General features: G+C 41.4%; 1 protein-coding gene across 3 annotated transcripts in view; it reads left to right on the forward strand.

Moving 5' to 3' along the window:
• RNF38 (ring finger protein 38) overlaps positions 1–22,291 on the forward strand; it is a gene marked incomplete at its 5' end in the record, with an annotated part of 86,741 nt that overhangs the window by 44,689 nt on the left and 19,761 nt on the right. For 2 of the 3 annotated variants that reach the window (XM_080638535.1, XM_080638536.1), the window contains 3 exons: positions 13,785–13,978; positions 18,706–18,919; positions 20,382–20,549. In XM_080638535.1, the coding sequence (XP_080494661.1) occupies positions 13,785–13,978; positions 18,706–18,919; positions 20,382–20,549 (576 nt within the window). Of the gene's footprint in view, positions 1–426; positions 549–13,784; positions 13,979–18,705; positions 18,920–20,381; positions 20,550–22,291 lie in introns of all 3 variants that reach the window. The other variant, XM_080638537.1, reaches the window with a different exon arrangement.

A 22,291-nucleotide genomic window follows, 5' to 3' on the forward strand; every position in this document is an offset into this window, starting at 1 on the left:
ACCCAGTCAGTTGCCAGCACCTACAATAAATGCTCGGAGCGATGCAGAGATATTCCAGCCACTCCAGTCAATGAGCCGGCTTCCTTTGGAGCTCGGCTCAGATGCCTCTATACAAACACCCGTAGCATGGGAAACAAACAAGAGGAATTAGAGATGTGTGCACGACTACGGGAGTATGATATAGTAGGCATCACAGAAACATGGTGGGATGGCTCCTACGACTGGAGTGTTGGAATGGAAGGTTACAGACTCTTTAGAAAAGCCAGGCCTGGCAGGCAGGGAAGGGGGAGTTGCTGTTTATGTTAGGGATAGGCTGGAGAGTATGGAACTCTTTCTGGGGATGGGTGAGCAGTCGACAGAGAGTTTGTGGGTCAAGGTTAAAGGGAGAGCAGCGATGGGGGACATTATTGTGGGGATCTGTTACAGACCGCCTGATCAAGAGGAATCTGTGGATGAAGTGCTCCATAGGCAGATAGAAACAGCCTCACGCTCACAGGCCCTTGTCCTCATGGGAGACTTCAACCACCCTGACATCTGTTGGAGTGAAGGTACGGCCCGGCACAAGCAATCCAGGAGGTTCCTCGATTGTGTGGAAGACAACTTCCTTCTGCAAGTAATAGAGGAGCCAACAAGGAGAGGTGCCATGCTTGACCTCGTGCTCACCAACAGGGAAGGGCTGGTTGGAAATGTGACGCTCCAGGGCAGCATTGGATGCAGCAATCATGAGATGGTCGAATTCGAGATCCTCAGGCCAGTGAGAAGAGCGTGCAGCAAGCTTGCTGCCCTGGACTTCAAGAGAGCAGACTTTGGCCTCTTCAGGAGCCTGCTTAGTAAGGTTCCATGGGACACAGCCCTAGAGGGCAGGTGGGCCCAAGACTCTTGGTTGTTATTCAAGGATCACCTGCTCCAAGCTCAGGAGTGTTGCATCCCAACTAGAAGGAAGTGCAGCAGGAGGGCCAGGAGACCTCCTTGGATGGCTAAGGAGCTGCTCAGGAAAATTCAAAGGAAAAAAGAGGCTTATAGAAGGTGGAAGCAGGGACAGGCGGCCTGGGAAGAATACAGGGATGTTGTCTGGGAAGCTAGGGACAAGGTGAGGAAGGCTAAGGCCCAGTTAGAATTGAACTTGGCTAGGGATGTTAAGGATAGCAGGAAGGGATTCTGTAGGTACGTAGTGAGTAAAAGGCAGGGGACAACGTAGGCCCCCTTCGGAAGATATCTGAAGAACTGGCTACCCAGGATTTGGAGAAGGCTGAGGTTCTTAATGACTTCTTTGCCTCGGTCTTCACTAGCAAAGTCTCTGACCGCACCACCCATGTCTTGGAAGGCGAACGCAGGGACTGTGAGATTGAAGATGCTAGGCCCACTGTAGGAGAGGATCTGGTTTGAGACCATCTTAAAAGCCTAAACGTACACAAGTCCATGGGACCTGACGAAATCCATCCACGGGTCCTGAAGGAGCTGGCGAATGAAGTTGCTAAGCCACTGTCCATCATATTTGAAAAATCATGGCAGTCAGGTGAAGTTCCTGACGACTGGAAAGAGGGAAGTATAACCCCATTTTCAAGAAGGGGAAAATGGATGACCCAGGGAATTACAGACCAGTCAGTCTCACCTCTGTGCCTGGCAAACTCTTGAAGCAGATTCTCCTGGAAGACATGCTAAGGCACATGAAAAACAAGGAGGTGGTTGGTGACAGCCAGCATGGCTTCACTAAGGGGAAATCCTGCCTGACCAATTTGGTGGCCTTCTATGATGGGGCTACGAAACTGATGGACAGGGGCAGAGCAGTTGACGTCATCTACCTGGACTTGTGCAAAGCCTTTGACACTGTCCCACATGACATCCTTGTCTCTAAATTGGAGAGACATCAGTTTGATGGGTGGACCACTCAGTGGATAAAGAACTGGCTGAATGGCCGCACGCAAAGAGTTGTGGTCAATGGCTCGATGTCCGGCTGGAGACCGGTAATGAGTGGTGTCCCTCAGAGATCGGTGCTGGGACCGGTCTTGTTCAACATCTTTGTTAGTCACATGGACAGTGGGATTGAGTGTGCTCTCAGCAAGTTTGCTGATGACACCAAGCTGTGTGGTTCGGTTGATACGCTGGAGGGAAGGGATGCCATCCAGAGGGACCTCGACACGCTTGTGAGGTGGGCTGATGCCAACCTTATGAAGTTTAACCATGCCAAGTGCAAGGTCCTACGCCTGGGTCGGAGCAATCCCAGGCACAGCTACAGGTTGGGCAGAGAAGAGATTCAGAGCAGCCCTGCGGAGAAGGACTTGGGGGTGTTGGTCGATGAAAAAATGAACATGAGCTGGCAGTGTGCGCTCGCAGCCCAGAAAGCCAACCGTATCCTGGGCTGCATCAAAAGGAGCGTAACCAGCAGGTTGAAGGAGGTGATCCTGCCCCTCTGCTCTGCTCTCGTGAGACCGCACTTGGAGTATTGTGTGCAGTTCTGGTGTCCTCAACATAAAAAGGACATGGAACTGTTGGAACAAGTCCAGAGAAGGGCCACGAGGATGATCAGGGGACTGGAGCACCTCCCATATGAAGACAGGCTGAGAAAGTTGGGGCTGTTCAGCCTGGAGAAGAGAAGGCTGCATGGAGACCTCATAGCAGCCTTCCAGTATCTGAAAGGGGCCTACAAGGATGCTGGGGATGGACTCTTCATCAGGGACTGTAGTGACAGGACAAGGGGTAATGGGTTAAAACTTAAAGGGGGGAAGTTTAGATTGGATATAAGGAAGAAATTCTTTACTGAGAGGGTGGTGAGGCACTGGAATGGGTTGCCCAGGGAGGTTGTGAATGCTCCATCCCTGGTGGTGTTCAAGGCCAGGTTGGATGAGGCCTTGGGTGACATGGTTTAGTGTGGGGTGTCCCTGCCCATGGCAGGGGGGTTGGAACTAGATGATCTCAAGGTCCTTTCCAACCCTAACTATTCTGTGATTCTACGATTTTTTTAACTCGTTAGTAAGAATGTCTGGAAGAATTACATTTTTTCTGTGCAAATTCTTATTAGAATATTAAAAAATGGTCCAGTTAGGAAGACAAATTACTTCTTCAGGGCTTCTGTTGACTTCAAACTTAAATGTTCATGTTGAATTTTAAAGCTGTCCTACATGTTTGTCCATGGAAGCTTACGTGGGTTAAGTTGCTGGTGAATCTAATGAGAATTTGTACAGACCAAGTCTTAGGCTTCTAAAGGTTTTCTTACTTCATCCTTGTGTGTAGCTTCATCACCCCATGCCCCTAAGGGATTTGAAAGGTGGAAATAAGGCTGCAGGTAGGATGTGAAATTTCTTTTTTCCTGTTCTTAGTCAGAGAGATTTTAGACTGTGGAGGATTGCTTATTGAAAGTTCTGGAAAGATACACATTTGACTCAGCCATTTCACATGGAGAAACAGCTCATGGTTTCCTTTTCTATGTAAGCAGCTATATCAAGTTAAATAATCTAATACAGCTAATTTAAATTCTGGCTTGGGCAAGGCTTGTCTAGGTCTCTGATTTGACAGGGAGGTTTTCATGGGTTTTACTCTTTAGCTGCACTTGAGTGAAGTGTGCAGGTTCCTCTTTTACTCAGCTCTTGAAAGGGCAAGGAAACTTCTTTTGCTTTTTGGTGCTGTCTACTGATTTCTGTTTGTTAAAATATCGAAAGTCAGGGCTTTTTTATTGTTAGCAGCAGTAAAACACTAACAGCAGCAGCTCTATGAAAACCTTGGAAAGCGAAAAGAAGGAAAGGAAATCCTTTTGCACCTTGGTGCTGACCAGCCAGTTTGGTTGCAGTGGAACTGTGCCTCATCTGGTAGAAAAATAGTTAAACAGCATACATCTGTCTCACGTAGTGTCATCTGTAGGCACTCCATCTATAAAATGACTTGTGCCTTTACTATTCCCCTGTAAGGAAAATAGCGTATTTGTCTCTTTAATGTCCATGGTTCCTGGTCCTCTGTAAGCACATTTCAAATTTGCGGTCCTAGATCTCCTTACTTACTGGTTCATTTGCAATAACATTGCTTTCTGTAATTCCCACAACCTGAGAAGTGTGATGCTTCATGTGAGTGACACTACATGCACTGTCTTTTGCTTGCTTTCTGTTTAGGAAGCCCTTTCATCAGTCTTGCAATTTTGTTCTTGTCTCAAAAATCTGTGAACACCTCTGTCCTGAGCGAATTCAGCAATTGCATTAACTCAACCCTTTTCTCTCTGCAGGGCCTCTTACCTTTGCCTTGTGCTCTGCCTTCCTGCCAGGTGTGTTGGTTCCTGACAGAAGTGGCCAGATTGTTATTTTACATTGCAGTAAGAGTTAAATCATTGTGTGAACCAGGATGAGAGCATGCATGGCATATCTTAGGGTGCTTCTGAGCACAGATGCTCTGTCTGACAGTTTTTGTAAGAGCTTCAGGAGATGGATTTCTCCTAAACTTATATGAACTGTTGCTAAAAATTAAATGGCCCATGTAGATGTAAAACAATTACTCTGTAATATGTAGTGCATAATCTAAATATAATGAGCTTTAAAAAGAATCACAGAATCATTTAGATTGGAAAAGACCATTAAAGTCATGAAGTTCAGCCATTACCCCAGCACTGCCAAGGCCACCACTAAACCATGTCACTAAGGACCTCATCTACATGGTTTATGAACACTTCTAGGGACAGTGATTCCACCACTGCCCTGGACAGCCTGTTCCAGTGCCTGACCACCCTTTTGGGGCAGAAATTGTCCCTAATATCCAGTATAAACATCCGCTGGCACAGCTTGAAGCCGTTTCCTCTTGTCCTATTGTTTGTTCCTTGGAAGAAGAGAACAGCCACCTCCTGGCTCCATTCTTCCTTTCAGGTAGTTGTAGAGAGTGATAAGGCCCTCCGTGAGCCTTCTCTTCTCCAGACTAAACCCCCTCAGTTCTCTCAGCCATTCTTCATCAGACTTGTGCTCCAGGCCCTTCACCAGCTCCGTTGCCTTTCTCTGGACCTGCTCCAGCACTTCAGTGTCTTGTAGTGAGAGGCCCAGAACTGAATACAGGATTTGAGGTGCAGCCTCAGCCTCACCCTCACAGGGGGATGATCACTGCCCTGGGTCCTGCTGGCCACAGTATTGCTGATACAGGCCAGGATGCCATTGGCCTTTTTGATTGCCTGGGCACAAGCTGGCTCATGTTCAGCTCCATCAGTCAGCATCCCCACGTCCTTTTCCACTGAGCAGCTCTGCAGCCACTTCTTCCCCAAGCCTGTGTGCATGCTTCTGTACATACATAAATAGCCTAATGTGGGGAAAAAATTCTTTAAGTGGAGTCTAATTTGTTTTATAAGTGTCAATTAACCTGTCTGTGTTGATGTACCTGTATTTTAGTTTCACATGCCTAAATGAAAAAATCAATAGTGGATGCACACTGTACATTGAAACTATATGTAGAGAATACGTTGGCATGAAGACAGCGTTCGACTGGACTTCTCTTGAGATTCCTTGCCCCATCAGCTGAAAGAACAAAATTGAAAACTTGATTTCTTTGAAGTCTGGATTTATCTGAACACCTTGTCTTGATGTCACCTGTTTCCTCTTGCCCTAGCATCATTTTAAGTATACCACTATTTCAGTATATTTTATGACATTTGAAGTAATTTCTTCAGAGTGATGAACATATTTTAATGGTACATGTGCTGAATTTAATGTGTTTCAGCCTTGTATATAGGGAAATTAGCCCCTTTTCTATAAACAGAAAAGCATGATTTAAATTTAAAACTTAACCTCTTATTCTATTTACATACCAAAACAGGAATTCAGGACTGTTGGCACCATCATCTGAAATAGTGTTTTCTGTATTGTGTTAGGGGAGTATTGGTGTCAAAACATGGACACTTTAACTCAGATCTTTGTAGGCAACTTGAAGTGGTAGAAAATGATAAATTGAGAATAGAAAAAAAAAATCTTATTGGATACTCTTACTATTTGTTGCATAACTTGTAACCTTTCTTGGTTTAAATAAGAAGGCTTAAAAATACACTAAACATATGTGACAGGTTTTGCTTACTACCATAGAGCATGCTAACTGCAGGAAACAGCTGCAGGAGCAGTGCTCTTTTCATTTACTATCACCCACACCACAGACAAAGTTCAGTTCAAAATTGAGTCCATAAATTGGGATTTTAAAATAAAATTAATAGTTTCTTTAATAGAGAGGGGTGGTATACCTGAGGGGTTTTTCCCTTATTGAAGTTTGTTTGGTGTTTGGATTATGAGAGGTAATGATCTGTATCTGGGAAAAACACCTTGATGTGATATAAAAATAAATGCTTACTATCTTTTTTTTTTTTTAATAATTTAGCAGCATTGAAATGGCTTTCATTCATTTTTATGAAAAATTATTTCACATTTCAATGGATTCTTGTTTGCATGCAGCAAATGCTGCAAGCAGTAGCGAGTAGTGCTCAAATTCTATTTGATGAACTTTGAGATGGCAGGGTGTTTCCTTGATTCTTAAACTCACTTCAGTTTTAGGAAATGAGATGCTTCAGATATTATATATGCATTGTAGCTTGACCTGACCTTTTTGTATGAGCATTGGAACTTGAAAATGAGGAAGGTGTAGTACTACTAAACACAGTTTGCTTGTTTTCTTTTTGCTGCTGAGTGTGCTAGATAGGATGCTGAGATTTTTTCACCTTTTTAATGTTCTTCTGTGTTTTAAATTCACATGCAGCAAAGAAATATTCCAACATGTTTTACAAGAAATTGTTGCCTAAGAAGCAAATTCTTAAGATTGTTGAAAATACTTACTGTGGGAAACTTGAACAGTTTAGGTTTATTAAATGTTGTTTCTTGCATATCCTAAACACTGGATTAAATGGGAATTGCATGTCAGAAGGAACTAACACAGAGAGAACCTTGGGAATGGCTTGTCAGCCTGATGCCAAATAAACATCAAATTCAGTATTCAGGTTATTAGTGTGTTTTGATCATAAATAAAATGAAGAGGTACATTTGGTGGAATATGGTGTATGCTGTTAGTATAGCAATCGCGTGCTTCAGGTCTTTTGCAAAAATGTGTTGTCTGGAGGATTCATTGTCAGTTCTGGTTGCTGAAGAACAACATTGTCCATTGTGCTTGCCATCAGTAAATAATGAATTAATCCCATTGAACATCAGTGAATTAGGGATGGCTCAGAAAGGCTACTGGTAAGTGGGTTTGGTACAGCTGTTAGGAGCAGTCTAATTGATACATACCATTGTATCTCTGAGAAACACAAAAAATTAAATGGACTTGCATCCTCTTTATGCCATGGGTAGTGCTGTTCTTATTTTACAAATTGTGTTCCTTTTACCAAATACTGTGTAAATTTTCTCTCTTTGATAGAGTTATTTAGGTTAGAAGAGACCTTTAAGATCATCCAGTCCAACCATTAACCACTATTAAGTTTTATGTAGAGGACTTTAACAGGAGCATTCATGTGCAGTAACTGTGGAAATACCCTGCTGCCATTCTTGCAGCAGAAATAAAACATGTTTGGAAACCAGGCTCCAGTGTTCTCTGCAGCTTGATTGTGCTTCCATTTCTCTGATATACGGATTACAGTAGAGACCAAAGCTCTGTCTGTGATACCCATCCTGCATTAATGTATAATTGCATGTACATTTTTTTTTTGCATGTACATTTTTACATCCTGACTGCTCAGTGAGGATGTGTTTATTACAGTATATAACAGTTGAGGTTTGTGTACGTTTTCCTCAGTGGGAATAGCTGCTTCTCTCTTCCTCCTTTACCAGACACAGAACTTTTTCTCATAAATGGTGTCAGAATAGGTTTGGTTTTTTTTTTAAACATTGAATTATTTATGTTGCAACTAGTTGATGGGTTCTTGAGGTTTTCCGAGGGTCAGACTGGTGAAAAGATGCCATCTTTCGTACTTCTTCATTGTCAATACTAATGACAGGTTAGGTAAATGGTTGGACACTGGAAGAATCACATTGCCAGGACATGCTGTGATATGGAGGCACCTCCTGATAAAAAATCTCAATTACACTGCACTTCCAAGAGCAACAGGTCAGTTGAATGCAGGTCTGCAGTGAACTCACCTGTAAACTCTATCTTGTAACGCCAGACCTAAGTTAGACTTCTGCCTCTGCTGGTTTCTGGGGTGAGATGGAATGAGACTTAGAAGACTCTCTGGGCCTTGATAACTCCATCCAGTCGCATAGTGACTTTTGTCTTGGTTCTAGTGTCCTGGGGCACAGCTCTTCCAGACCTTCCTAGACCTGAGCTGGTTTATATACTTTAACTGAGCTTAGTCCTGGCCTGTGAATAAGCCACTGCATTTGGACACAACTGTCTGTTCAGCCCAAGAATGTGCTGCTATTGTAGTTATGATCAGAGCTTTAGTAGAGTGAAAATCAGATCACTGTTTTTGGGACTGCTTAGATTGGTTGCAGGTGCGATGTGCAGAATGCTCTGTTTACTAGTCCATTAGATATACCTATAGTAAAGTTTGAAAATGCTTATTAATTTCATGTATCATGGGAAAAATAATTGCTTTTTCATGCAGTTATATGCATTCATAAAGAGGAAACATGCAGCTGCAGATTTCCAGTCACCCTGGCAGGGTTATATGAGGTATATCCATCAGACTGTAGTTACTGTGTAAAAACATCTAAGGAAAAGGCTATGCTTGAAAATTGTCTTTGAGTATTAGTTTACTTATATTATAAAGGTCTTTGTGGACTGTGGGTAGATGTAGTTTGTTCCCTACATTTGAAATTGAGGGTACCTCCTGGGTTCAGCTGTAACAGTTATTTTTCTCCTCCCTAGTAGCTGATGCAGTGCTGTGTTATGGATATAGTCTGAGAAACAATGCTGATAACACACCGATAAGCTTTAGTCCTTGCTCAGTAGCACTTTCCCTGACTGAGATTTCAGTCTCTCATGCCCTGCAAGTGAGGAGAGGCACAAGAAGCCAGGAGGGAGCAGAAACAGGACACCTGACCCAAACTAGCCAAAGGGGTATCCCATACCACAGCATGTCATGCCCAGTATATAGACTGGGGAGAGTCAACCAGAAGGCCCAGATCGCTGCTCAGGTCGGGCTTGGGTATTGATCGGTAGGTGATAAGTAATTGTATTGTGCATCACTTGTGTTGATTGTTTTTTCCTTTCACTTTTTAGTTTTATATTCTTTCCTCATGTTATTTCCCTCATTAGTAGTAGTAGTTATTGGACTATTCTCATCTCAACCTCTGGGATTTACTTTCTTCTGATTCTCTTCTTTATCCTAGCCTGGGGAGGGAGTAGAAGGGGGTGAGCAAGCAGCTCTGGGGTGCTAAGTTACCGGCTGGGCTTAAGCCACAACAAGGTATGGAGCAGTTTCTTCTTGTACTTGTCAGGACCGTTAAGTGAGAATATGCAGAGGGTTGGAGAGAAGAGTGATTTTCAGATATGGTCAGCAATTGTTTTGGTAATAATTCCCTTCTGCGATGGTTGATCATCTGTGTGTGTGTCTATGTATGCAGTCTTTATAATTTGATTAGAAAGGGAGAATGGAAAAGAAACACCTCAAAGGGTGTTGTGTTGGTGAAAATATTTAGTCTTTCCCGAATGAACTGGAACAGCGTTTAGATAAAACATACAAAAAACTACTGCAAGAAACATATACAGCAGTTTAACAAAACATTTTCTAATTATTTATTAGTATGTTTCCTTTAAAGGGTATTTTACAAGCAGGCATACTGTTTAGTCACCTTTGTTACCATTACACTGTGAGAGTTTAGATGGCACACAGATGAAAACAGGGCAGAATACTGGGGGTGCTTGTGACAGGATGACTTTTGGGGATGAGATGGTAGGTTTTGGTATCCTGGCGTAAGTTGCTTCTTTTACTAGCAGCAATCTGATGCCTTTGTTCTGACATAGTTGCCTTTAAAGATGAAGTAATCTATGTTTCTGTTCATCATGCTCTTTTTGTTGAATTAATACCTAAAATAAGGCAGTGCTTTTACCTTATTCATTAAAAGCTCCATACAATAATCTTAATAGCTGCTAGACATTCTACTCTTGCTGCCTGCTGGGCAGGAGAAATTACATAGCACAATAGCTGTGATAAGCAGCAGTAATCCCAGAGAATGTTTTGAATATTAGCAAGATGCAAATAGAGTGGTTTGGGGATTTGCGGAGCTGCTGTTTTTGCTGGAGGTATCATACTCCACAAATAAACTCTTGAACTTAATGACCAATATAATATAGATTGCAAAATGATACTGGCAATAGTAGATACTCCACGTTTGTTGAACATGCTTGTTGAAAATGACATGAAAACAAATCTTAAATTCTACAGGATATGTCTGTCATTAGCTCCCTCTGCTTTTCATCATTCTAGTATTACCTTGCTGGAATCATCACATGCTAATTAGTTTCTTAATAAAAACTTAAGAATAACCACCAAATCTTACTTGAGTTTAGGTTTGTGTTGAGTTTTTTTCGCATTGTTTGCAGATAAATCTGGCTTAGTTTCAAGTTACTTCTTTTTCAGTACAAAAAAGGACATAATTATATTTTAAATCTATACTTATATACATTTTCAAAAATTATCTTTATTTGCTTTCTAATGGGAAACAATTTTGGGTGAAACTAGTGTTGCTTACTACAGAGGGCAATTACCCTTATTATGGGGTTTGCAATAGCTGTGTGAGTGAGGGTTTTGGAGTGATGATAAAGGCTAACTGCTTAGCAGTTTTTATCTCCACTGTCTTTGAAGTGGTGCACTCCACAAACAAAAGGGAAAAATTATTCAAGAACTGCTTCTCCAAAGTAAACTGCTTTCTGCAGGGCAGGGTATATTAGGGCAGGGAGGGAAAGGTGCCAGATTTAAATTGGGGCAGTAGCAGTGGAAGATCCCCAGTCCAAGACACGTATGGAATGTATCAGGACAGCAGTGGTCCTTTTTTTATATTGGTGTTTCATTTAATGCCAGCTTCACTAAACCTGGTGTTTTGTTCCTCTGTTTAACTTTTCCTTTTGCACTTCCAAGACCCCAGCATATCTTATTTAGCTGTGGGTTTATGACTTATGTTTCTCTTTGAGTGGACTTAAATCATCAGGATATAAAAACTCCCATCCTGAAAGCTCCACTTTGTGCCACAAATCATCCTTCTCTCTAACTCGTTCTGTCACATCAGTGAAACAGATTAAATAAGCAACTCTGAATAGCAGAGCACGTCTGAATGGCGGAACAAATGTTGCACAGTTCCCTTATGATTTGTCCGCTAGTAACATTCTCTGAAATCTCACAAAACACATACTTTCACAGTAGTTTTGCTCTCAAGGCACTTGTCGGAGATCTCTTACAGTTTTGTGACGCTGAACACCTGAGGGAAAAGTCACACTTTGCCTGGATATGTACTTTGCGGAACCCTCATGTGCACACATTCGTTTTGAACTATTTTTCTCTAAAAAATTCAAGTGCAGTTAGTCAAAGAGTTCAAAAGAGATTGAGCCATAAGTAGATGTATCCATTGTCAGCCTGTTTCCTTAAAAATATGTTGATAGTTCTACATCTGTCTAATAGATGTAGAATTAAAAAGGGACACCCCTGTTTACCTTATTTTTATGCTTTTGTTGGGGTTGCTTCTTCTTTTTTGACCCTTTTCTGTTCCTTACTTATATTATAAAGGGTTTTGCAGGCTGCAGGATAGATGTAACAGTTATTTTTCTCCTTCCTAGTAGCTGGTGCAATGCTGTGTTACAGATTTAATCTGAGAACAATGCTGCTAACACACCGATGTTTTAGTTATTGCTACGTAATGCTTACCCTGATCAAGGACTTATCAGTCTCTCGTGCTCTGCCAGTGAGGAGGTGCACAGGAAGTGGGGAGGAAGCTTTACTAGTGATTGCTTGAGATAATGTATAGTAGGGGAAAACTACAATTTGTGTTAAAGTATTTGAAAAGGACTGGAATTTAGTTAAAATGGGCACAAGTCAAAAGAGAGGAAAAGTACCTTTTTCTATTAAACACCTGGACAAAACTTTCAGGTGGTAAGGAAGAGCATGCTTGCCGTGGAAAGAACCTTGACAATTATATGTGTTTCACTGGTAACTTACCAAGAAGCAACTGAGAGTATTCAGAAGATGATCAGCCCCTGTAGAGCCAACAACCAGAAGATGCCCATAGACTGGTCTACAAGTAAATCTGAAATAGGACCTTTAAAAACCTGTGGGTTATTGAGCTCTGAGGGGGCAGGTTAGGAACATAAAGCCATTGCAGACAAGTTCAGTTTTCTGTGCATCAAATGTCTGGGGTCATTTTGGTTAATTGAAATAGTGCTGTGGTGGGCTGAAATAGAAGTGGTGGGTTGAGTGGACATGTTGGAGAGCAGGAGAATACCATGATTTGGCTTGCTGACAGAGTGTTCTGTCAGAGAAGTCTGTGGTGTTTGCACTCAAGGATGGATTCACTGTGGAAGTTCCTGTGTTGTTTTTAGTTCTTATGTGTTCAGTTGGTGAGCTCCTGGGTAGAACTTGGTTTTTTTCTATATTTTCATTTATGCTTGTTAACAGCATGGTGTGTGATAATTTTGATAGAATAGTGGGTTGAAGGGCAGGGACATTTATTGCTTTTATTATTTATTATTATTGATATTATTTGCTTCTGGATTCAGAGACATCTGTAGGATCTTTTGAGAAGAATGGTAGCTCTATTTGATGATTCGGTAGTGAAGGAGAGAGGTGGTTGCGTTCAGAACCAACTGAGAATATGACATGGAGGAGATCCTAATTGGATCTTCGTGATTACTTCACGAGTCTTCATCCGCTGATCTTCTGGAATTCCTACAGTTCTGTCTTTAATCAGATAGCCCAAATACTTGATTGCATGAACAGGAGGAGTATGTTTACCATAGTTGATACAGACTCCTACTGCTTGAAGAAAAATTGCAGACAGCATGGCTAACTGTAGCAATGTACCTAGAGCTTGGGTGGTAGAGGAGGAAGTCATCCATATAAGCAAAAGCCCAGATGTGGAACCTACGAGAAATTTCGGTGGCAAGGGCAGTTGTGAAGATAGGGAGGAGAAAAGGGCCGAGACCGGTGTTCATTACTCATATTACTAGCACTGACAACTTCAGGCACTGTGCAGTGTCTGCAGAATTCTAGTGAGGTACATAGACTTAGCCTCAGATCGGTCATTATTTTATTTTCAGGTTATGTGTTAAGTACTTTTAATGAATAAGTAGAAGCATGAAACACCACTGTACTGAGATAGCAGAGTTAAAATAGGCTGCAGTACTCTTTTAACTGTAAAATAAATACAGATGTCTGTATGAACTCTCTTAAGTACAGACCTAAAAGGAGAGGGAAGCAACACAGAGTGCAAGATCTACATGACATCTGCTCATGACAAGTACGGATTACACTGTTTTGAAGACTGTATATTTTTTTCATGCTTCTGTAGCCTATAAATGCTACGGTAGAAATGGATGTAAAATAGGGTCTGCCTTTTTTTCTTCATGTTACTCTCCTCTCTTACATAGTTTTGCATGAATGTTAGAATTTTTATCTTTTAATGCTGCTAAAATATTATTTAGTACTAATCCTTTTAGGGATTAGGGAGCCATCACCAATTTGTGTTGTAAAGATAATAAATAGGCAACTTCTTGAGGGTGTTCAATTTTATGGTGGTTTAGTGCAGTCTTCAGTAAGTCACTCCTAATGGTAGCTGCAAAGCAATACTGAAATGTGGACTGTAATTCACTCATCCGGAGGTGGGTTTTGGTTTTGTTTTGTTTGTTTTTAACTGGCATAGAGCGAAGACAGTCCTAGTCCAAAGCGACAGCGCCTTTCCCATTCAGTCTTTGACTATTCAGCAGCATCACCAGCTCCGTCACCACCAATGCGACCATGGGAGATGGCACCAAACAGGCAGCCGCCTTTGGCTCGGCCCAGCCAACACCACTTCTCAGGGGAACGATGCAACACACCGGCACGAAACAGGAGGAGGTAAGCAAGCTGTGTAGATTGGGGAACAATTTCCTACTCTTCCTGATTTCAGCTCAAGGGAGGTGTATTTCAGGCAGCATTGACTAAATCACACATGGTAAACACATTAACACTTCCTGTGAACTGTAAGTTGTTAGTTGTAGTTGAAAAGTTACTGGAAGTGTGACTGGTGTGAATAGTCAACTCCAGGAAGGGAGTGGTCATTAACATTTTCAGTCATGAGCTTGATTCACTCTGCACTTTAGAAAAGTGCAAGAAAAACTTTCTCATCAGGTACTTCTAAAGATATTCAGAGCTGTTGATGCAGTACTGTGATTTTCACTGCACAGACAATTATTTCCATACATACGAACAATCTAAACAAAAATCAGAGATGCTGGGTGGGGAGTTTAACACAGTATCATTTCTGAGGTGGGTGATTCACATGTATGTAATAGGAGTTAGATTTTCATGCTGGGTTTAGCCTGTGGCTCTCAATAACCTCTCTAAGCAGAGGTTATCGAAGAAGTTCCAGTGGTCATAGAAGAGTAGAGATGTGGATGGCCAGGGTGAACTGGTGCCTGGATGGCTGATAGTATAGGAAAGCTTAAAACAACAGACTTCTTTACTATTCTAGTTAAACTGGTAACCCAAAACACAAGTTTTCATTGTCTCATATTCTGCCTCAAAAATGCTGGGTCATCTAATCAAAGTTAAAACACACCATCACTCTGTTTTGCTTCTGAGAAATGTTGTGGCTTGGTCAGTACAAAATTTAAATGTCTGTGCTTTTTCATGAATATGAAATACTAGACCTAAGCAATATATAACTGGTTTTCTTCTGATTCTCCAAATCAGATTTGTCAACCATGATCAGTCAGGGATGGTTTTGAGGCAAGAGGCCTTAAAACTTGCTGGGTTTTTATCTTTGCTTCAAGTCCATGAAAGCTTTCAGTGAGTGGCATTCAAAATACACAGCTCTTGAAGCAGCTTGTCAGACATCAGAAAGAGGTTAAATTGTGAACTTGCAGGATTATTGTGAAGACAGGAGATCAGGCCTTCTGTGCAGTTTAGTATACAGATGCTCTGCAGGGCCATTTAATCCACAGTGGTTTTAACTGTAAAATGGTTTGAACTGCGATGCCCAGAACGTGCTGTATTTGGCCTTTTTTGATGTCCAGCCAGCCTACATAAATTTCTTTGCAATGTTCATTAATGTCTCCTGCAGAGTAAATACGGTGTGTAACAAGCTAAATGCCAAACAGCTGAATCTAGACAGTGTGGATGTACTGTGGGATGGAGGAGAAAAATGAGATGTGAAGATGATGAATGTTCCCCTGCGCTTTATCAGGGCATGTTTTAGCTTGGTTGCACTGTTGCATCTGAGTTGGCTCTAGGTCAGTTCCAGGATAGTACCACAGCCAGTCTCCTCTCCTGGAACAAGATCAATAAGGAAAACAACACATATGTGTCTTTTTCAGTCTTAGAATACTCTGGGGCCATATAAGAACTAACAATGATTCTCATGGAGCAGATCATGATTCCTTGAGATCATTGTGAGTGCATCTGTTGTTAATGCTTTAGATGAGGTTATGCATGTGCTTTTGAAGCCAGTTTCCCCTTTTCTCTGCTTTGTTTTCTCTCCTTCCATCACAGACTGGTCTTAGAGTTAAGAGTTTCTCAGATGAAGGTAAGATGAAAGGTGCACTCCAGTTGTAAACGGTCATTCAGCTCAAGGGAACAGACCGGGACACGTGCAAAAAAAAGCTCTGCAGTGTTATGTGGTGTGGGCATCACTCTGACCCACCATCACCAGCATTAACTCTTGCCCTACCAGTTCACTCCTGTTGGTCATCACACGCTGTGCTTGTTTTTATCATCTAGATTTTTTTCATTGCCTGGGTTACTACTCGGACAGTATCTCTTTGTGTTAGGGGGTTTGTACTGCGGCTAGCACAAGAGTGCCCAAATTCATTGTGAGGTTTTTTTTCAGATTCTTTGTAAGCAAATAAACACTGTGTTTAGAAAAGTAGGCTTTTGGTATGAATTTGCAGAAATAATGTTATTTTTGTCCAACTGCTTATGATACAGATAAATTATGAATGTAAAAGCATAATGCATGCCTGTATGAAACAGAGGAGGCCCTTCCAACTTACCTTTATTAGTCATTGTGAAATGGGGAAATCTGTGCCATTGCTGTGCCCAACCTTTTTCTGTGCTTCCTTTCCTCTTGAATGTAATTCTGAACTAAAGGAGTTTTAAGACTATGTTGCTGCAAAGAAATGACCCTTGTTAGGAAATACTAAGATGTGCAAACACTAATTCTGCAGTTCTGGGTACCTTTAGATGACTCTTCCTACCTTAGGGTAGGAATGCGTGCAGTTCTCCACCACTTCCATCCTGTCTCTATGTTTTAACCAAACATTTACCATGTTTGTACTGTGCATGTAAAATCAGAGGCTAAGGTTTTTGTGGGTATTAAGGACTTCGAGCACAAGTTCATTACTGATGTTAAGTAATATTTTTAGTTCCATGTCTTGACATTTCTACTGGAGTAGTTTCCAATAATTCAGGAAGCTTGTAGAGCTATGTATCTGGATGCTCTGAATTTTGCTGAATTAAAACTATAGTTTCTTTGTAATTCTGCAAGGGAAGAACAAACACACAAAAAAACCAAACAAACCTCAAAAGCAAAAAAAAAAAACACTTGCTTTTTTTGAGAGGATCCTTCTCACTTCTCTCCAGAAGTAATCCCAGCTTTTGCTGGCTGCTCCCTTATCATTCTGATTTCATAGAAAAGTAAAGCCAGACTTCGTAGGAAAGACAGCAGTAGGAATAGTTTTATGAGAAGCTACCTGGTCGAAGTGCTGGGGGCAGTTAGAAAACTTCTGTTCTTCTCCTTACAAAGCATTGGGTCTGGTTTTTGTAACTTCCCTCTACCCCTGCAGCTTTTCCAAACAGAAGTCCTTGCATAGACATTTTGTGTTGAAGTATTCAGAGCATTTCTGTTTCATAGCAGGAAATAGCAACTTTAAAGTAACCTTAATACTCAAACAAAGTAGAACATCTTTTTGCGTTAATAGCTGTGTGGTTAGAAATCTTATATACCAGTTTCATCTAATGAGAATGTATCCTGAGGTGTATCATGAGGTGTATCAGTAGTACTGAGATGGAGAGTATAACAAAAAGTGTGGGAAAGGAGACAGATTAAAGCAAGGACGTTAGTAAGGTTAAATGTGGCTTTTTGGTGCTTAGAAGAAAGCACAGCTTGTATGTTCATGGTGATTCGTAAAAATAAAAAGACTACACATTTGGTGTTTGTTTATTTTTAAGAATGGCCTGTGTCAATCTGATGTTATGCCTTCTGTCTGACCTGCTGTGAATGAGCATTTTTGTCAGTTCTCAGAAAGGCAATAATGGCATAACATCCCTGTGAAATAGAGCAGAAGAACAGCGGCTTGAGACATCTTATGTAGTCAGAGTAGCATCTGAATAGCTGGTAACATGCTCCCCCTTCCACAGAGAATATCTGTTCCATGCAGCATGAAAGTTGGACTTAAGGAATGTCTGGGATTTACTAGGCTTCAGGGGTTTGTTTTGGTTTGGTTTTTGTAATAGTTATGGGAGCAGTGAGAGTGAAAACTGTTGTTTTCTCTTCCACGTACCTTTGGAGAAGACAAGATCACATCTCCAAATACCTCTCCTCCTTCTTTCTTTCTTCTTCTTCCTCCCTCCTTTCTTCAGTGCAGTTTGGTTCCTTCAGGCCGTTAAGAAAGTGGAAAACCATTTGTCCTATGTAGCTTTCTTTAATTGGCTGTTCCCTCTGGGACCTGTATTATATGTGTTGTGGAGATGGGAAGGCATGTATTGAAAGTAATGGAGGATGGTTTTTGTGCTTTCAGTTCTTCCCCTTTCCAAATAACTGAGAAGTGACTTGATCAGAACATCTCATAGTGAGTTTGGTACTTTTGTGTGCATCATTATTCTGAGTGTTGAACCTGAGCTGCTGGTCTCTGATAAGACAGGAGTCTTAAGTTTAAGATAGCAGCAGCTCTGCTCAGAAGACACACACAATTACATACATCATAATAGAATATATAATTAAATCCTATGCCTGTAGATCAGTTGCTCAGAAGTGGATGCTCTGGTCTAAATCCATCTACATGACTGTTCTCCACTCTGAAAAATTACCACAGTCACAATTTCCCGGGTTCTTCTGGACAGAACTACATGAGGCACTCAACTGCGTAATGACCAGTGAGAGCTGGAAAATGTATTTGTTTCTTCTGTCTGCTGCTTTGTCACCATCGCTAAATGAGCAACCATTCTGTGCCCTAGGTGGAGCAAGGACCCTCTGGAATTCTGTGATCATGTAATGAAGGCTTTTCACCTAGAATGAATTCACAGAAATCTCTTGAAATTTTGTTGTCTTGACTTTTGAGCACTTGTTTTGTCAATTCAGGTGCCTTTTTTTTTTTTAACAGGTTAATATTTACGTAAAAGTTGTCCTGCTGATATCATTTACGGCATTAAGCTATGCTCCATTAAGCACTTCTGTGCTGAAAAAAGTGTAATCTCTAGGGCTTTTAGTAGTTTTGTCATTAAGAAGTTTTATTCCAATCTAATAAACCTGTTCAGTAAAATTCTTCAGTGTAAAAAAAAAAAAGTCTTGATTCTCTTGTGGGTTTAGTTATTAAGAAGGATTTGTGTCATTTATATAATCTCTAATTTTTTTAATGCATTTCCAGTCCTCCAGTTCGACGTCAGAGAACAAGGAGGGATCGTTTATCTAGGCATAATTCCATTAGCCAGGATGAAAACTATCACCATCTCTCTTATGGACAGCAGCAGGCAATAGAAGAGCCTCGAGCCTTTCGCCCACCGAATGTATCTCCTCGTCTGTTGCACCCAGCAGCTCACCCACCACAGCAGAATGCAGTGATGGTTGACATTCATGATCAGGTGAGAGTTTCAGAGAACAAACAGAGGGTTCTGAAGCTAAGTTAATGCTATAAAGGTGTGATATAATGGTTAAGAATGTATTCCATTTCACATGAAATACCTTTCCGTAGCTTAGTAGTGTTTAAATAGCTAAAATACAATATTTAGAAGTAAAATTTCTGTTGCATGTAATGGTTGTCTACACAATAGCAAAGCTCATGATAATAATGTGGCATAACTAAATCAGCTGTCCAAGCCTAATCAACTCCTCCTTAAATTCCATGAAAAATGAGATATGTGGTTGGTCCAGAAAATAATTAATTTCTCTCTGCAACAGCAGTTGGCATAAAATTCTGTAATGGAGAACCTGTAATAGAAGTTTTGGGCCCCTCACTACAAGAGGTGCTGGAGTGGGTGCAGGGAAGGGCAACGGAGCCTGTGAAGGACCTGGAGCACAAGTCTGATGAGGAATGGCTGAGGGAACTGGGGGGGTTTACTCTAGAGAAGAGAAGGTTCAGGGGGGACTTTATCGCTCTCTGCAACTGCCTGAAAGGAGGATGGAGCCAGGAGGTGGCTGGTCTCTTCTCCCAAGGAACAAGGGATAGGACAAGAAGAAACAGCCTCAAGCTGTGCCACAGGAGGTTTAGACTGGATATCAGGAAGGTATTCCTTCATTTTCCTCACCGAAGGGCTGTCAACGGTTGGAACAGGCTGCCCCAGAATTGGTGGAATCATCATCCATGGAGGAATTTAAGATGTGCAGATGTGGCCCTTAGTGTCATGGTTTAGTGGTGGACTTGGCAATGTTAGGTTAATGGTTGGACTCGGTGATCTTAAAGGTCTTTTCCAACCTAGTTGATTCCTTGATTCTGTTGAGGTAACTGTTGTTGTTTGTTAAATCATCGGCAGCAAAAGTACTTTAGTTGCTACACAGTCATGATTTGGGAACTAGAACTGGTTATCTGGACATCCACTTCCCAAACTGCGTGTGCTTGGAATGTGACTTCAACAGCCCTGCTTAAAAGCTGGTTTGAGTTCAGTGCAGGTGTGTTTCATTATGTGTGCAGAGAATATCTCAGTAGGGAGGCATTTGTGTTTGGGACCAAGTGCAAGGTTTGAAGCTGACTCCATTCAAGCCATCTCACAGCCTTACATGTTGATGAACGATTTTACTGCTGCAGCATCTCAAAAATTCAAATTGTGTTCTTCCTTCATGCAGCAAGATCACATCACAATCAAGCTGGATGAACTGTTTTTCCATCCCACCTCCTCTAACTTCCAGGCACCATCCATGATCAGATAGTGTTTCCAGACTAACTGAGGTCTTCCATGGTGATGTTTTACACCTCAGGGACAGAACATTTTGAGAGGTCATTTTTTATTATTAAGTTTCAGAATGACACCCCACATTGCACTGTATGCTCTACAACACCGTTAAGAGTTTACAGTAAGCCGTTAAACACTTTTTCTCCTGTTGCTGCAGATCCATCAGGGCACAGTTCCTGTCTCGTACACGGTGACCACGGTGGCTCCACATGGGATACCACTTTGCACAGGCCAGCACATCCCAGCCTGCAGCACGCAGCAGGTCCCAGGCTGCTCAGTGGTTTTCAGTGGGCAGCACCTTCCAGTTTGCAGTGTGCCTCCTCCAGTAAGTGGGTCTGTTACTATGTTTAATCTTAGACCTTTGTGTGGCTTTAATTGTGTTGGAAATAGCTGTTTTGTCCCCCTCTGGTAAATTGCAGTGGCCTTAGAGCTGGTAAGCATATGGTACTTACCCACTGTGTTTACACAGTATGACTGTTTATAGGATAGAGTCCGGACGTTTTTAATTCAAACTAAATGGTAGTTTATGAAATGACTTCTTAGCAGCAGCTATTCTGCATGCTTTCAGATAGTAAGAGGAAGGATTCTAAGGCTTATATTAGGCAGCTTACCTAGAAAAAAAATCTTACCTTAGAGACCTTGTTCAGGAATTGGGTATATACAAAAAGGTCTGATATTCAAAAGTCGGTTTTCTTTTGAGAAGTAGTAAGATCCTGGAAGATGTGACTTTAAAGCTGAGAAGGGCTCTTCTGTTACTCAAAATGCTCCCATAAAATGAATTAAAGTGTAAATTTTCTTTAATAATGATGTCTCTCTGTGCTTCTCTGGGAATAAAATAAAGTGCCTTACACTGGCTAACTTGCCATATTTAAAGTGGAGATAATTTGAAGTGTTTTCTCAGTATTTTTTATGTATCAACTCGGAGGTAACCACTTTCCAGGTCATAGCATTCTGATGCTACCATTCTGTGGAAATGTCACCATTAAGTGTTACCAGGCACAGAGATGAAGAGTGTACCTTGAGAAGTTTCAGCAGTACAAATGAAGGTTGCAGAACCTACTGGAAGGCTTGCTTCCCCTCTCCCCCTCCTTTTTCTAACATAAATCTGTAATATCATACACAAATACTATATATAGTGTCCAGTCACTGTTTACAGTGTTGGTATAAACACTCACCTCTGCCAGCTGTGTATTTGCCAGCAGTGAAGTTTTCCTGTTGCATGTTTTGTGACCTGAGGGCATGAACAAGCCTGTGACATTGTAACAGAGCCATTGATGGGACCACCTGTTTCTGTAAGCTGCTCATTGAAGAGTGAGTGTAATGTGCATTTGTCTTGACTGGGTGACATTTGTCCACATGAGTGTCATTTATCCCCTGCAATGTCTATTGCAGACAACAAGGTCTGCAGCACACTGCTGGCCAGTCTGGAGTATTTGTGGGCAATACTTTTCGAACTGGAGAAAATCTGTTACGTGAGTCTATGTGTGCCCCTGAGGCAGAATGAGAGACAACAGTTTTCTTCTGGTCAGTGGTGGTGTTAGTGGAGCAAAGCAATCTCAGACTGGGTACACAGAGATTAGAACAGTACTTGCATAATAAATTCAGGAAAGGAAGAAAGCGACATATCCTAAAAAGCAACAGCAGAGAAAAAGCTAAAATTATTCTGGGTCTTAGAGAAATCCAAACAACAGACACTAATAATCTTACCCCCTGCTTTGAACAGGTATATTACTTGTGTAATTCATAAAATGTTTTATAATTCAACAATACAGCAATATTTAATACACAGGAGTTATATTTAATACACAGGAGTAAATCTCTAACCAGGTTGTTTGGACTGAATGTACGACAGTTAATCAAATATGTTGAGAGAATGGAGGCTGTACAAGTGAATATAGAGAATTAAGGTTGAGTTTATGTAGGATCAGCAGGCAGACTCTATGCTTTCTTCTGTTACGTCACAGAATTGATGAATAATGTAAATTAGGAGGGGCTCTGAAGATCACCTCTTAAGAGCAGAACCAGTTTCCAAGGATGGAGAATTCACAACCCTTCTAAAGCCTCAGC

The sequence above is a fragment of the Psittacula echo genome (genome assembly GCF_963264785.1).
Source record: "Psittacula echo genome assembly, chromosome: Z".
Classification (NCBI taxonomy): Eukaryota; Metazoa; Chordata; class Aves; order Psittaciformes; family Psittacidae; genus Psittacula; species Psittacula echo.